Genomic DNA, 15,430 nt, shown 5'->3' with positions numbered 1-15,430 from the left:
ACTTTATTACCATCTCTAATACGGATCACGCTATACATTCGTGTAGTGTAACAGACATTGGCCCTTCTCCCTTTTTAATTCCTCTAAGCCCTACTGTAATGAAGAAATTGTGTTCTGTATTCCTTAAGTAACAAAACCATCAGCAAGACCAGAAAGCAGATGTGTAAGCACTGGGGAAGCAGCATATCAGTGATGGGACAGGTTTACCTTCATTTATGGCTGGGAATTGTGGTCTGCAGGCAGCACGTGACTGGCAGTGGTCCCTGACAGTCATGAGTATCTGCGAGCATCAAAATAAAAGGAAGAGTCCTGCATCAGTAGAGATGATAGGGTTTAAGCTAAGAGTCAGCTGAGGTTTGTTGAACAGGGACCTTTGAGCAAACAGAGCAGTCAGTGCCTGACTAATTGCACACAAGTGCTGCCTCTGTAACTGCTTAGTAACAGGATTTCACTCTTTCCTATAGATCCACTGCAGTAAGCATAACCAGCCAAAACCAACCTACCCTGCATACAGAGCCATCTCTAGGCCTTGTCTATTAAAAAGCCATGGTGAGAGGGGAAGCTGTGTCATGATGCTGCAGGACAAGTTCAGGGTGGATAACAGGAGAAACTTCTCGGGAAGAGCGGTGCTGCAGTGGCACAGGCTGCCCAGGGAGGTGGTGGAATCACCGTCCCTGGAGGTGTTCCAGAACCGTGTGGATGTGGCACTGAGGGACGTGGTTAGTGGGCGTGATGGGGTGGGGTGGCGACTGAACCTCGGATCTTAGATTTCTTTTGCAACCCGTATGTCCCGCTCTAGGCTTTGGAGCACGACTCTTCCCGCCAGCCCGCCCATCGATGCTCTCGGCAATCCCGTTCACCGCCTCCTGCCCCGCCCCCACTCCTCGTTAGAGGCGCTCGGCGCTCGGCTGACCTCCCTTGGCGCCGGGCGGCAGTCCCTTGTCTCCTTCTCCAAGATGGCGGTGGCGGGAGGCATCGCGGCGCGAAGCGGCGGCGCGGAGTGAGGCGGCCGCGCGCCTCCTACCTTCCCCTCCCTCCGTTCGGCACCGCAGGCCGACAGCGCTCGCCGCCACGGGGGCACGCCCAGGCCTGCTGCAGGGGCGGAGCCGCGGGCTGGAGTGAGGCCGGGGCCCGCTCGGGTGAGAGAACGAGCGAGCGGCGGGCGGGAGCGAGCGGGGCGGCTGAGCCCGCTTCAAACGGAGGCGGCGGGGCCGGGGCTCGTGCCTGAGCCCGGGATGTGGGGCGTCTGCGGACCTGGGCTCGCGTCAGGCTCTGGGAGCGGTGGCGGGAAGTGAAGCGAGGGAGCCGGTCCCACCCGGGAGGACAGAAACGCATCAGCCCCCCGGGAGAGCACGCAGGGCCTCGGTTCTGCAGCCGTGGGTGTGAGGGAACGGGAGCGTGGGAAGAGCGCTGCTCCCAGTGCTTCCTCAGTGCCGGAGCAGTGGAACTGAATGGCAGTTGTAGTGCAAGACAAGTTCAGGCTATGTTCTTTATGCGCAGGGTCTAGGTCGTGTGTTCCTTTAGGTGTTATCTACCAGTAAATATAGCTGACAGGCTGCTTGCCTAAGCTTCAAAAAGAGATTGGAAGCTGTGCCTACAGCTACCATAGTGTTACAGAGGGATCCATAAGGACTGTCGAGTCCAACCCCTGGCTCCACACTGGACCACCCAAAACTCAAACTCTGTGTCTAAGACTGTTGCCCACATATTCTCCAAGTCATCTCTTCATGAATGACTGTCATCAGCTTTGGTTTGCTGAGCAGTATTTATCACCAAACATCCCTAGTTGGAAGGCACCCACAAGGATCATTGAGTCCAACTTCTGGCTCCTCACTGGACCACCCAAAATCAGACCCTGTGTCTGAGAGCATTGTGTGAACACTCCTTGAATTCAGGCAGCTTGAGTCTGTGACCATTGCCATGAGGAGCCTGTTCCAGGACCTGACCACCCTCGATATTTAAGGGTAGGCCCTGAGCACGGTGCTTCAGTATTGTGTGTGCTCCTGCTGAAGTCCATCAGATTACGAAGAGCTGAGCATCAGGTCTTTTCAAGATCTCCTTTAAGATTGTCAGATCTTGTAATGGCAAGATGCTTGTGAAGCTGTTGGGTGCGTGCACAAATTCTGCCTGCAAATTGAGGTGTTTACTAACAACAATGTCTGGTGGTCAGAATGGTGACTGGAAACATCTTGAGTTGGGTGGTTTCCCAGAACTTGTGTTCTCTTGAATTCTCACAGACTTCAACAGAAACACCTGTGTAACCCTTAGCTTGAATTAGTTGCAACTTTGTTCTTTCACGTAAGTAACCACAATCAGATGAATACTTTGTACCCTCCCAGCCATTTGTTTATTAACTCAATGTATACACAAAGATGTAGTGCAAGTTCCCTGATCTCGAAGTAACTTAAATGTGGCTCCATGCCTGTGACAGCTAGAAAGGGCAAACTGCATCATCTTTGTGGCTGAGCATTCGCACACAAACAACATTAAAAAATCATTTAAGTGCAATTGGTTTAATCTCTTATGAAAAGAGGTAATCTTTTCATGTTAAGCCATTTGCTTACCTCACTTTTGAAGAACAAAATCAGTTTTCTTAGAGAACCGAAGTGCAGCTATTGCATAGTGGTGCTGTTCTTCTGTATGCTAGCAGCTGTAGAATAGAATAACTCAGAAGAGACCTGAGATTTGGAAGCTGCCAGGGGAAGGGTGCTGCAGAAGCCCTAGTAAAAAAGAGCACTTTCCACTGTTTCCTTTCCCGTGGCTGGCATTCAGAATGGCTGCAGTGGTAGTGTCAGGAAACTCATCAGCAAGATGTACACCTTCACTACAAAATGTGAAACCCTTAAGCTCAGAGGATTTGAAACAATCCTTATAAAGCACAATGATTCATGCCTGTCTTTTCCTTTGCTTCATCTGAAATTCAAGAATTCGTTATTTCTCTTTAACTGTCTCACTCTTTGCTACAGTGGTTTCTGCCAAAACATGTCTTTAATACAAGTTCAGGTACAATTTCATTTGTGACAAAAATCAAACAGCTATATTCTCCCCACTTTCCATTTCTGTGGATAAATTACGTAAGTAACCTGGAGATTTTACAAGGAAGAAGTGGTCCTGCTACATTTTTAAAATAACAAACAACAAAAAAATCTCCATCTTAATTTAAAAAAAAAAAATTCCATCACATCTGAAGGATGAGTGAGGAAGAAGACTTTCCCACTGTCTTCCAGAGAATCTTCATTTTGTTCGGGTGTTGTTTCCCATTTTACATCGTGGTTCTTCCTGATGGGAGGGTTATTTTCATTCTCTGTTTCTCAGAACTTTTCCTGTAGATGGGAACAGGGGAAGGAGCCCAGACGTGGCAACATATTCTCAGGCTTCTGCAGGACCACCATGGCTTATGATGACTCCAAGAAGAAAGAAGGTATGACTGCTTCATAATCTCAGAGGGAGTAGCCAAGAAAAAGGGTACACTCTGCAGCCCTTACCGGGTCACTGAGTCAGAAAGTGGAAAAGGAAGTTAGTCTCCTGTGGATCATTGAAGGGTATTAACCTTTCAATTTTATCTGGACTAGTTTTTGCAGGATCCCAAGCCCTTGACTTCCAGATGAAAAGTAATGGGATTAGAGAAACGGGTGGTATTTCATAGAGCAAACACCACAATTGGGAACTCTGCCACTGCAGCCTTTCTCCTCCCAGCCAGGCCAATGAAACGGGAGGCCGGGGGTATGGTTAGTCATGGCAACGTTTTTAAGTTCAGTTATCTTCAGAAAGAAATCTAAAAGGATTAGAAATCAAATCTTGAGAACCTGTGTTATAGCAGATTATACTGGAGCACTGAACCCTGTCCCGTGTCAGAAAGTACAGAATATTATCTCTTAGTCTCTAGTGCTTGCTGGGTTTTGTGCATCATTCTGTGCCAGCGTTCAGTGCTGTACTATTTTGTATGTAGTCCATGTGTCTGTTGTCTCTTGACATGGTATCTCATTTTTCTTTCTTTTCTTGTTTCACATTCATCTTAGAATTCCTAGAGAGTGACCGAAGTGCTGATGACATCAGAGCACATCGAGAGAAAAAGCGATATTACAAGGATGTCGTGCAAGAGGAGGAGAGGATAACAGCTCAGGTCAGAAAGCCTGCAGAGAAAACTTTGAAGGTGTAAGAAAGTGTATAAAGCTTGAGACAAGATGGAATGGGTTGCTTAAAAGTCCTTTTGTATAGAAAAATTCCTGTAGAAGAAAGCAAGAGCTGTTAATTGTGTCCTGAATTGTTCGGTAGCTTCGCCGGGTAAATGGAGGGGGTCAGTCCCAGTTAAAACTGATTCTGATTTCTTTGCCTCAGAAAATAGGGCAGTAGTATCTTTTTCTAGACTTGATGTACAGCCCTGCAAATACTGAGATAGTCTGAATGACTTTTTACATAAAAAGTAATATTTTTAGAATGTATAGTTGCATAAAAAGGCAGCAAAGTATGAATAAAATATGAACTCGTGGCTGTTGCAGACAGCCTGAAATTATAGCTGTTGAGAGGTATAAATTTGCCCTGTTTCCCTGGGGCCTTAACTCCAAAATCATGAAGCAACAGCTTAAGTTTCTTTAAAACTTTCCTCTTGGAGCTCTGCTCTTAGATTCTGCTGTTAGCTCAAAGGTGGCTACTTGCAATTGTTTTTAAAATTTTCAATTCTGGAAAAGAAGATCTAGTTTAAAAATGAAAATCTTCTGCCACATATTTGAAATGCTATAGAGGAACTTGATTTTCAGACCATAAATTGGTAAAGAGATTATAATTGGCTTACATGAGCTACCAAGGTCCATTTTCTGGCCCATCATTTTGATTGTCACCTCTCTGTGCCTTCTTTCACTTCTTTTATCTTCTTCACTATATTAAATATGCGCTGCTCACTTTCATTTTTAAAGCTTGACAGCCTGTGCACACTTAGTTATTTCTCAGCTTGATTAAGAAGTGGCTGTCTTTTACCAGCTCATCAGCTGATGTCCAAGTGCTGTCTTTCATTGTCTGTTTCTTCTCAAGTGTACTTTTTCAAGTATTCCTGTGTATTAATTCTTCCACTGAAGGAGGGATCCCTATAGAGATTTGTATTTCAGTTTCGTTATGGTCCTATTGTACTGCAGTTTCCAAAGAAAGCTTAATGCCTCTTAGTTGTCTGGTATGCTGAAGCCTATTCTAAAACTGCATTTTTTTGTTCCCTCGTGTATCTGTACTATGCTTTTTGCCTTTTACGTTAAACCTACACTATGGATTCCTGGTGACATACTATGTTTTCTTCGCTGATTTAGCACCTATAATAAGAGTACTGATTCATACATAGGCTTGCTTGGCATTATAGTAGTACTAGTATCTCTTGATACCTTCCACAAATTATTATGTCTGTCAGCAGTCCATGTGAATCTCATATTATTTCCATCTCGTTTGTCAGCTTTTTTTTTGTTATTATTATTATTATTCTAGGACAGTGAGCTCTTTTCGGGGACAGAACATCACAAAAAGAAGAGGAAGCATTCCTCCGATGAGTTCTGCTCCAGGGGTAAGACAGCAATCAGACAGGGGAAGCAGATAATGAACTTGGAGGAAAGTATGCTGTTAAACCAATGGCATCAAACGCTGCGGTTAGAGCTTTATCAGGGGGAAAAGAACACCAACTGGGCTTAGGCCAAGTAGTCAGACACCTGACTGATTGGGTTTCTGCTGCACCAAAAGCTAAACATCAGTACATGATGTTTTCAGAGTTTAGCTTAACAAGTTGCTGTTGTTGGAGCAGAGATCTTCCACTCGTCTGTTCACTGTCAAGTTGTAGTTTTCTAACTCATACCTTCCTTTTTGGCATTTGCATTCTTTTTTTTCCCTATTGCATTACAAGCTGCAGTCTTACTTGCAGATGGTACTAATTAATTTATCTGAATTAATAAAAATAGGATGTGTCGGAATGTGATATGATTACTTATGAACAATATGAACAATATGATTACTTTTTGGTTCAGTTTGTATACAGAAGCATTATTCTCACAATGAAAAAGCTGCCCAGAAAATGACAATCCTGTTCATAGAAGCTTAACTGGCTGAAGATTTATTTTTGTCCCAATGCGAAAAGAAAGCCAAGTCTTTGGAATATCTTTGCAAGCTGAAATTAGTAAAAAATCTATTTTCAGAATGAAAAAGTTCATGCTATCAGTTCATTGGTCCCTCCAGGGCTAAAAGTAGTGTTATAAGCTTGTAATATTTCAGGCTTAGTAAGGTATATTTTTATCAAAATATGCTGGTTTGTGTTAGAATACAAACTTTGATGAAATGCAAGAACTTTCCCGTTCTGTCCTTCTTCATTAAATAGATTGACCAGCTCTGGTGTTACAGGTCCTGAATTGTTTTCTGTAAGGACACACTGAGCTGACTGCAAGTTTCAGAGACCTCCTTCAGCCAAGATGAAAATCACTTAGCTGTAATAAGCATTGCAGGATTCCCACTTCACTTTTGGTTTGTGTAATGCCATCTTTAAGAGAATTGTCTTGATGAGCAGCTCTCTTGACCTTTTTCAGGTCTTTCATCTTTGGATCTACCATCAAAGAAGAAAAAAAAAGCAGTTTCTAGCCCATCCTCCACTGACAAAAACATGGATCTACTCAAGGCTATCGCCACACCTTTGTCCACAAGCTCTAAGTCTTCAAAGAAGACCTCTGAAAAATCATCTTATTCTTCCTCTGGACATTCTGAAAGCAGAAAGGAGCACCACAAGAAGAAGATGAGTGGGAGCAGTGCAGAGCACTCCGTGGATGACAGCAGCTTCCACAAAACTAAAAAAATGAAACCTCTTTACGTGAACACAGAGACACTTACTCTTCGTGAGCCCGATGGCTTGAAGATGAAACTTATCCTTTCACCAAAAGAGAAAAGCAGTGCAACAGATGATGATTCTTTCTCAAGAAAGTCCTCAAAGAAATCGTCTCGAGATGAACAAGGGTCATTCCATCTGGGTCACGAACTGCACAGCTTCCTGAAGTCATCTCGGAAGAAGCACAAACCTCCAGACTCACATCCCCCTTCTGAGACTTTTGGTACTGAAACATCTGTTTTTTCAGAAGGCCATGGGAGTGAGTATGAGATTTCAGGTATGGAGGCACAGCCAGAATCAGGATCCTCTTCTGGTGGGGAATTGGAGGCCGGTGAGCTAGTGATAGATGACTCCTACCGGGAAATCAAGAAGAAAAAGAAGTCAAAAAAAAGTAAGAAAAAAAAAGACAAGGAGAGGCACAGAGAGAAGAGGCACTCTAAGTCTAAGAAGAGTTCAGGGCACTCTTCTGTGGCAGTAACAGAAATAACAGTATCACCACCTCCTCCTCCCAGCGCTCCCTATGTTGTTCCTCCACCTCATCCTACTGTTTTTCACTCAGATGGACAAATTGAGAAGAGGAGGAAAAAGGAAGAAAAGGAGAAGGAAAGAACTGAGAAGTGGGAAAAAGAAAAGGAAAGAGAAAAGGAGAAGGAAAGAGAAAAAGAGAAGGATAGAGAAAAGGAAAGAGAAAAAGAAAGAGAAAAAGAAAAAGAAAAGGAAAGAGAAAAAGAAAAGGAAAGAGATAAAGAAAAGGAAAGAGAAAAAGAAAGAGAAAAAGAAAAGGAAAGAGAAAAAGAAAGAGAAAAAGAAAAAGAAAAGGAAAGAGAAAGAGAAAAAGAAAAGGAAAGAGAAAAAGACAAAGAAAAGGAAAGAGAAAAAGAAAGGGACAGAGAAAGAGAAAAAGTAAGGAAAAACTAGGGGAACTATAAATTGGGTGTTGGGTACTGTTAAATTACACATTGTTACAAAGGCATGTTAAATTGAAGATTGAGTAATTTCGGCATTGACTTCACAGCATATTTGGTGGAAATGTTTCCACTACTGTGTTCCAAGCTTTTAGCAGAAGGAGTATTAATTATTGTTTCTTTGTTTTGTGACATAGGCAGTCTTTAGCCAATATAGTTCCTTTGAAAATGTTATATTTTATATACTTGGTACAGGTTATGTTACCACTGCATCATTTGCTAAGGTAGCTGGTTCTTGCTATTACCAGTAGAATTCTAAGCTGTTCTGGCTGTCATGTAGTCCATCATGACAGTTCCTATAGGAAGGAACTAAGTTGTAAGCTCAAATACTGAAGTTATTTATCCATTTATTGGAGTATGTCTAAGATTTCCAGTCAGAATAATTTTCAATGTATATATATGGATAGACAAGGAGAAGAAATTTTTGTACATCCACACAGACAAATGTTGCTTTGTGTCAACAAATGGGCAGACATAGCCCAAATTTACTCAGCTATTTTGCTTTATGTGTAAACTTTCCTTTGATCAGAGCCTGACAACTGCTTATGCATCTGTTATCAGTGTACTTGTACAGACAGTTTTCCTGAAAGTATGAAGTAATTAGTAAGAATCATTTAGAAGGAACAAAACATGAACATTGAAATTGAACAAAAACTGAACTGCTTTGATAGATCCACGTTGGTACAGTGGGACAGTTGTGGGTTTTTTTCAATTGTAAAACTGAGATATGTTTACAGTTATTTGTTGCTCCTGGATATAGCAACAATTTTGAATTAGGAATGTGATGCATCAGTAGTTGTTGCAGAACAAGTCTTCCATTAAAACTGATTCTGGCCAGTTCCTATTGCTTTCAAAACTGCTAAATTTGGCCACAACATGTAGAACGTGGCTATTTTATCTTCCTTATCCAGTCACTGTGTCTTTCTTTAAGTCTTTGATAAATGTCAAATCATTAATAAAGTTGAGTATGTCTCTTTATAATTAAAAACCTTTGTTTCCTTTTTTCTTCCGTCCAGCCAAAGAAGAAAAACATGTCTGCCTATCAAGTGTTCTGTAAGGAATATCGTACCAATATTGTGTCTGAGCACCCTGGGATAGGTGAGAGAAAAGTGTAGCTTCTCTTCTCTTCATTATACATCAGTCTAATTAATTAGCAGGACATACCTTCTCTTTCATACTAACCTCTGATTTTTCGAAGCAGTAAAAAGGACAGAAATTGATTTTATGATTTGCTTCATTGTATTTTAACCAAGCTGTTAATCTGGATGAAGAAATTTCCTACTCTTTTCTTTCATTTACTTAAAGAGTTGTTTTCTTTGTGTTATTTTTCTGCATATTCATGTGTGATCTTGTATTTCCTGAGTCACTGACAGTAAGGAAATACACAACGGAAATCATTTTTAGATCCATTAGTGTGGAAAAGGGATTACTTTCTAAATGTGTGTGCATAGGCCAGTTTTTCACACTGTTGAAATTCACATAAATTCCTTGTATCCTTACCATGATTTTATCCTTTAATCTATTTTGAGCATTTCTATTTTTCCTCCTAACAGATTTCGGAGACCTTAGTAAAAAGCTGGCAGAAGTTTGGAAGCAGCTACCTGACAAGGATAAACTGGTAAGTGCATGTGAGATGTTTCTGTGAAATGATTGTTGTAAACTAGGTGCTTAGGTCAGAACACAGCGGTGTTGTTGCTCAATACCTTAAAAAAATGTTACCTCTGTCCCCAAACTGTGGGAAAATTGATGATTTTGCCTGTGTGCTCATAAAAGCATCCATTTACTTCTCGTGGCATTGCTTCACCAGTTGGCTACGTAATGTTATTCCACCCTGAGGTCTTGGCGTCAGGTAAACTAATTATCGAACATTGTGAATCTGTTTTTATACCATGGTAACTGCAGATCTGGAAACAAAAAGCTCAGTATCTGCAACACAAGCAAAATAAAGCAGAGGCCACCACTGTGAAGAGAAAGGCATCATCTTCAGATGGAGCTCCAAAAATAAAAGGTAATTGCCACACTTTATTTGCTCTACTTGTCGGGTTTATTTTGGAGCGGGGAAGCTGGTGTCTTTACATTTAACTCATCATGTCACTCAACAACAGTGTTTCTTCAAGAGCAAGAATGATATCAGCACTTTTCAAAAAGTCTAGTTAGTAGAATGGTATTGGTTGTAGCAATTCAGGAATTGAAACATGAAGAACTCAGGGAAGTTCTAGTGGGAATATCTTGCTGCAGTATGAAAAAGGGTTGTTCTTGCTTTGGCATCTCCGTTTACCTAATCTCCCAAAACTATCAAATCACACTCAGCTGAGGTACTTGCTTTGCATGGCAGTGAAGGCAGGCTCTGTTCTCCAAAGGTCCACATAACTATTAAACATCTAATACCTTTGATATTTGATCTTCAGGAAGTAAATAGGCTTCTAGGTAAAAGAGTCAAAGTAGATAATACAGAATTTTAATTCCTGTGTTTTCAGCTTCTCCACCAGGAGCCATTTCCCCTCATAAGAAATCTCCCACCAGCACTGTAGTGTTGCCTTCCTCACCAGCCAAAGCCCCTGAGACTGAGCCTATAGATGTAGCTGCACACTTGCAGTTGCTGGGTGAATCTCTGAGCCTCATTGGACACAGACTGCAGGAAACAGAGGTGAGTTTGTCCCCAGCAGTGATGTCACACCATCATGCATAGGACTGGAGAGATTATTCTTTTTGTCTCGAGCCTTTAGGAAAGGAAAAAAAAAACATCAGAGAAGGCCTTTACCAAGATGTTTTAGCATGCCCTGTTGTTTTCTCCTAGTATCATGCTCCCAGTGCTTTCATTAGCCACTACTATGATTTCAGCTAATATGCTAATGTAGGAGATGTCATATTTTCCAGTGGTTTCCTAATGTTAAATGATAGTAATTGTCTGCATACCTGCACACGTACACACACACACACACACACACACACACACACACATACAGAGGTTTAGAACTCAGCCTAGCTTGTAAGCAGAGGACATATTTGGCTAAAATAACAAATATCAGTGAATTTTATGGCTAACAAGGTCATCTCACTATGTTTTTTTGTTTTAACAGCAATAAAATAGATGTTACTGCATTTTGTTTCTGCTACGACCTCACTGAGGTTATTCTTCAGAAGAATAAATGGAGTAAAAATCAATCCCTTTACAGAATTGCATGCGAACACATTCCCTTTTTGAAAGTATATTGATAACTAAAGCATTTTTACAGACTTACCATTTCTTTAGGCTTCAATAATAAAACATTATTGCCTCTAGCTAATACAGTAGAAGGTACAAAATGGAAAGGAAATTACGTGGCGTAAACTGTGGAACTAAATTTGTACACAAAACTGACAACTTTCCAACATTTTCTGCTGTTCCTACATCAGAATGTTGCCTATTGAATTCTTGATATTTTTTTTTTCTTTTTCTGAGCTAACAGACTCTCTGTGAAGTGCTTTGCATTGCTTTGTAGGCATGTAAATAATGGAAGTGAACTAGGGAAGTTCAGTAATGAAGATTGTGTGAATGAGAATCAACATAGTTGTGAAGGATCCACAATTTCTGCTGTTTGCCCCTATCCAATTTTTCTTTCCTTACTTCCAGGGAATGGTGGCTGTTTCAGGAAGTTTGTCAGTACTTCTGGATTCTATCCTCTGTGCTTTGGGGCCGTTAGCATGTCTGACTACACAACTACCTGAGTTGAATGGCTGCCCTAAGCATGTTTTGGTAAGTTTCTTGTGGTTATTTCCATTCTAGCCCTGTTAATTTCAGTAGAGACCAGCTACACTTTTCTGACGAATCAATCCTGGAATACAATTAAAATTCCAGTGCAATAAGAAAGTTTTATTGGTCAAGCATTTTTTAGTGAGGGATATCTCTTGAAATTCATTGAGGTGTCAGTGTTGCATGGTATTGTACAATGTTGCATTGTTCTTTTTTTTTTTTTTTTTCCGCTGGGAACTGACCTCATATTTGTTCCTTTGTTTGCAGTGCATATAGGTCCTGTTTAATGGCTGAATCAATCTATCTAAATCAAATAAAAGCACCTGTACACATAACAATTATTTTTGAAAGCTCTAATTTTCCTTAAAAATATAAAAAGCATCTTCCAGCTGCTTTGTATTATTCATACATCCCCTTTTGAGTTGGCAATGTAGAAAATAACGTGATTTCCATTAAGATTCCTAATGTGACTGAGTAGGGCCTCTCACATGTAGCTGTTTCCTTATCCAAGGAAAGGAAAATAGTTTCTGTTTGAAGGAGCTGGGTAGCAACAGGTTCTTTTCCATATTACAATTGCAACTGAGCCCTGATTTAGCAACAGCTTGTGACCTCACTGTGGCACAGTGTGGACATAGATGAAGATGGCAGCACCATAAACTGAATCAGAAGTTGTACCTCCAGCAGGAGACATGAATAAATGATAAAGTAGAGCAAATATGAAAAATAAGTTTGTAGTCTGCAAAAGCTGAGAGACTGGAATAATATCTGGAATCTGGACAAGAGAATAACAAAAATGGGACGTGAATTAGCATGTTGTGACGGGACAGCCCAATCAGTGATTCATTTTATGAAACTGTTAACAACAAGAACAGATCTGAGAGCTTAGGCTTTGAGCTCCTACAAACTGGCTATCTATGCAGAAGCTGAGTCAACGGGGTGTTCCCATCATAAGCCATGGAAAAACATCCAATTCTTTTCTCCTTGCTTGCCAATTTAGAATGTTACACCCTTTTTTCACGTGACTAATGGCTCGTATCTTGGAAACTTGATCACTTTGTTGTTACAAAGGGCAATGATGCTGCAGGTAGATTAAGGCATTGACCTGTCACTTCGGAAAGCTGGTATTCAAACTTGATAAGAAGGAAATTATTCGGATTTTTACAGTCAGGTATGTAAAGAGAGTACTATCTTAAGAGGAGTAAAATTGTGGTCATGGTGCATGTAGTATGCAGTTTATCTTTTCGGTCAGTAGGTGGCATTGTTGAATTTTAGAATCACCCTTGGTACAGATCCAGTTCTCTGTCTTCAGCAATTAAAAGGCAATTGTTCTTAGGGCCTTCAGCCACCTAACCGTAGATCTGAGGTTACTGAAATACTACATTTGAAGAACATACAGATAATACAGTGATTGGTGTTGTTTTCGGATGTGTAAAAAAAGGACTCAATCTCAGAATTCTATTAAATTTGCAGGGAAGACAGGAGGGACACTTCTTTTTCCCTTCTGACACCCTGCTAGTAGGTGTTTTTTCTCTTATACACTGCAGAATGTCTTAAAGGATTTGTGAGTATAATGGCAGGGATTTTTGGTAGAGTTTTTTTGCTTGTTTTTTTCACATTGTACAACTTTGATCACTTAAGTACTTCACCACATCTTCCATGTGGTTGATGTGATGTAGCCAGTGTGGTTTGTTTCAACTTGAAAGGTAGAGCTTAAGGTTCTTTAGGAAGAAATCACTCAAGGAAAGCCACAAGCATTTTGTTGCCAAGTGCTTCCAAGTACTAAGGCTACCTTTGTGCTTAGTTCTAAGTTTTCAAATATGTGACAGTAAGCCAGTAATAAGGTAGTGGTAGGCTAGTGATGATGTATCACTTTGGTTGTCTCTTGATATGGTGACTTGTAAGACAAATAAATGTGCTTAGTACCCTCATCTGTGTCAGTTTGGGGATTTTGAGTCACTGCTGGACATTAAAATGTTGTGTTTTTTTCCCAGTCAAACACACTAGACAACATCGCTTACATCATGCCTGGACTTTGATGGGAAAGGATCCTGGGATTTACTCAACTTCTGCGTGCACTGACCTGTGTGCACGTGCGTTACACCGGCACTCCCTAGGGGCTCCACATGTAATGTTTTTGAAGTTTTATATATGTATATTACATGCATAGGATTGTATTTTATGAAAAGTTGTGAAGCTGAGAGAACCATAATCTCTTGGTGGATGAAATGTGATCCGATATGGAAATATTTGTAAAAGGAATTCAGAAAGTTTTTGAGATATTAGCCTTAAATACAGATCCTTTAATGGGGGAAGCAGCCAGAGAAGGTACTTTTGGATGTAAGGAAAAACATGTAACTGTGAGAGCAGTCATTGAAACAGGTAGCCCAGAGAGGTTGTTGAATCTCCATCCTTGAAGATGGAGCTTTCTCTAGCTGAACTTACTTTAGAAGCAGGGGTTGGATGGTTTGGTTAAATCCTTCACGAGTATTCTGTGAGCCGGTAGAGATGGTAGAATATTTTGGATCAAGGAATGGAACTGAACTCATCACCAGCCCCATTTCTGTTCTTGAGTTTAAAATCTGCTTGAGGGGAAAGCTGGATTGCTGAGCAAGGATACAGAGAGCTTTGCCTCTTGATCACATCTTCTAAGCCTGCTCTTCAGTCAGTAAATAGCTGAAAGTTGTCAGTGTCAGCTCACCGGTCTGGTAGCTGGCATTTGAAATGAAGTTGAAGATAACAATTTAATCTTTTCTTGTGGACGTGCACCCAAGTCATCCCTAGTTTGATGTATCAACAGACTTTCTTGGCTTCAGAGAACGGACTTCCTGCTGATTTTTCCAGGGCGTGGTCAGCCTGCTTTGATGGAGGGCGATAGCAAATGGGAAAATAATTGATTGAAAACTTTGATTTCTGAGACTGCTGACCCCCTTCTCTTTCACCAGCAGCATTGAAAGAGCCACGGTGCTGCTGTGGGATGGTGGCTGATTGCCAGTTAGAAGCAGTTACAGCTGACCAAGGCACGTGTGTGTTGACAGGACTGGTCCCCCTTTCCTGCCACGTGCTCAGTGTTTGGCTTTCCGCTCCTCTAGAAGAGCTGTAGGAAAGCACCTGATTTTCATATAGGCTTTTGTGTGTCTATATGTGTTTACGTGGTGTTCATATCATATGTATTTAACTTTTACCAATATCTAACAGATTTTAATTTATCCTGTACATTACTGTGTACATATATATATGTGTATATACATAATTTAAGAGCAGAAATCCCTCCCTCCACAATCAGTGGGATCAGGTTCGCCTCACAACTCTTCCTGCAGGAATCAGCTGTGTGTGCAGCACTACGCATCGGCAGCACGTGGGGAAAACCGTGAGCATTTGCAGAAACAGGCTGGCTTGTGAAGCTGAGTTTTCCTCCAGCACCTCCAGCCTCATAGCCAGGTGCTCTGACTCTCACATCTGTGTTCTTGACCTGAGCCTCCGACCCAGGCAGACACATTTTAACGCAAAGGGACAGAGGGATCCTCTTCAGCTTTGTCTTCTCTACAACGGAAACCTCCTGGAGAGCGACAAACTGCACCCAACCCTGCTGTATTGTATTTGTATTTAAAATTTGTACACTTTGTATAATCTGTATCTTGTGGTATTTGGTACTAGAGGGAAAACTTTGGCAAGACTTAGCAGTTTTTATATTTTTGTTATTTCCTTGCCGTTTGATCCAGACGCCCTTACAACACCAACCTTTTTGTACTGTCCTGACAATATAATTTCTTTTTTAACGCTTGGAGTGCTCTCATCCATTTGCGGCGCACATTACTACCGGCCGCGTCCTTCAGCCCCGCGCTGGCGCCGGGCGGAGGCCTCTGTCGTCACGCCGAGACCCGCCCCGGCCTG

At 41.4% G+C, this 15,430-nt stretch overlaps 1 protein-coding gene across 2 annotated transcripts; it reads left to right on the top strand.

Annotated features, from left to right (window-relative positions):
* Nucleotides 1-1,063: 1,063 nt before the first annotated feature.
* HMGXB4 (HMG-box containing 4) lies at nucleotides 1,064-15,315 on the top strand. Of its 2 annotated transcripts, XM_042837949.1 has the most exons (10): nucleotides 1,278-3,421; nucleotides 4,020-4,123; nucleotides 5,467-5,542; nucleotides 6,549-7,744; nucleotides 8,823-8,904; nucleotides 9,360-9,424; nucleotides 9,709-9,814; nucleotides 10,284-10,453; nucleotides 11,420-11,542; nucleotides 13,531-15,315. In XM_042837949.1, exons 1-10 carry the CDS (start codon nucleotides 3,283-3,285, stop codon nucleotides 13,573-13,575), a joined length of 2,106 nt encoding a protein of 701 aa, XP_042693883.1. In that variant the 5' UTR covers nucleotides 1,278-3,282; the 3' UTR covers nucleotides 13,576-15,315. The 2 variants fall into 2 exon arrangements, with proteins under 2 accessions (XP_042693882.1, XP_042693883.1); XM_042837948.1 differs by lacking the exons at nucleotides 11,420-11,542; nucleotides 13,531-15,315 and adding an exon at nucleotides 1,064-1,139 and having other exon boundaries at nucleotides 3,316-3,421; nucleotides 9,709-10,340.
* Nucleotides 15,316-15,430: the final 115 nt, after the last annotated feature.

Source organism: Centrocercus urophasianus, unplaced genomic scaffold, assembly GCF_019232065.1.
Source record: "Centrocercus urophasianus isolate 14NV4802_14NV808 unplaced genomic scaffold, USGS_Curo_1.0 seq_73, whole genome shotgun sequence".
NCBI classification, from domain to species: Eukaryota; Metazoa; Chordata; class Aves; order Galliformes; family Phasianidae; genus Centrocercus; species Centrocercus urophasianus.
Note: the sequence above shows the minus strand (reverse complement) of the source record. Positions and strands in the feature narration are given on the sequence as shown.

Coding starts and splice junctions, on each gene's coding strand:
- HMGXB4 (XM_042837949.1), top strand. CDS start 3,283: ATGGGAGGGTTATTTTCATTCTCTGTTTCTCAGAACTTTTCCTGTAGA. Junction 4,124..5,466: donor AGGAGAGGATAACAGCTCAG/GTCAGAAAGCCT, acceptor TTATTATTCTAG/GACAGTGAGCTCTTTTCGGG. Junction 11,543..13,530: donor GCTGCCCTAAGCATGTTTTG/GTAAGTTTCTTG, acceptor TTTTTTTCCCAG/TCAAACACACTAGACAACAT.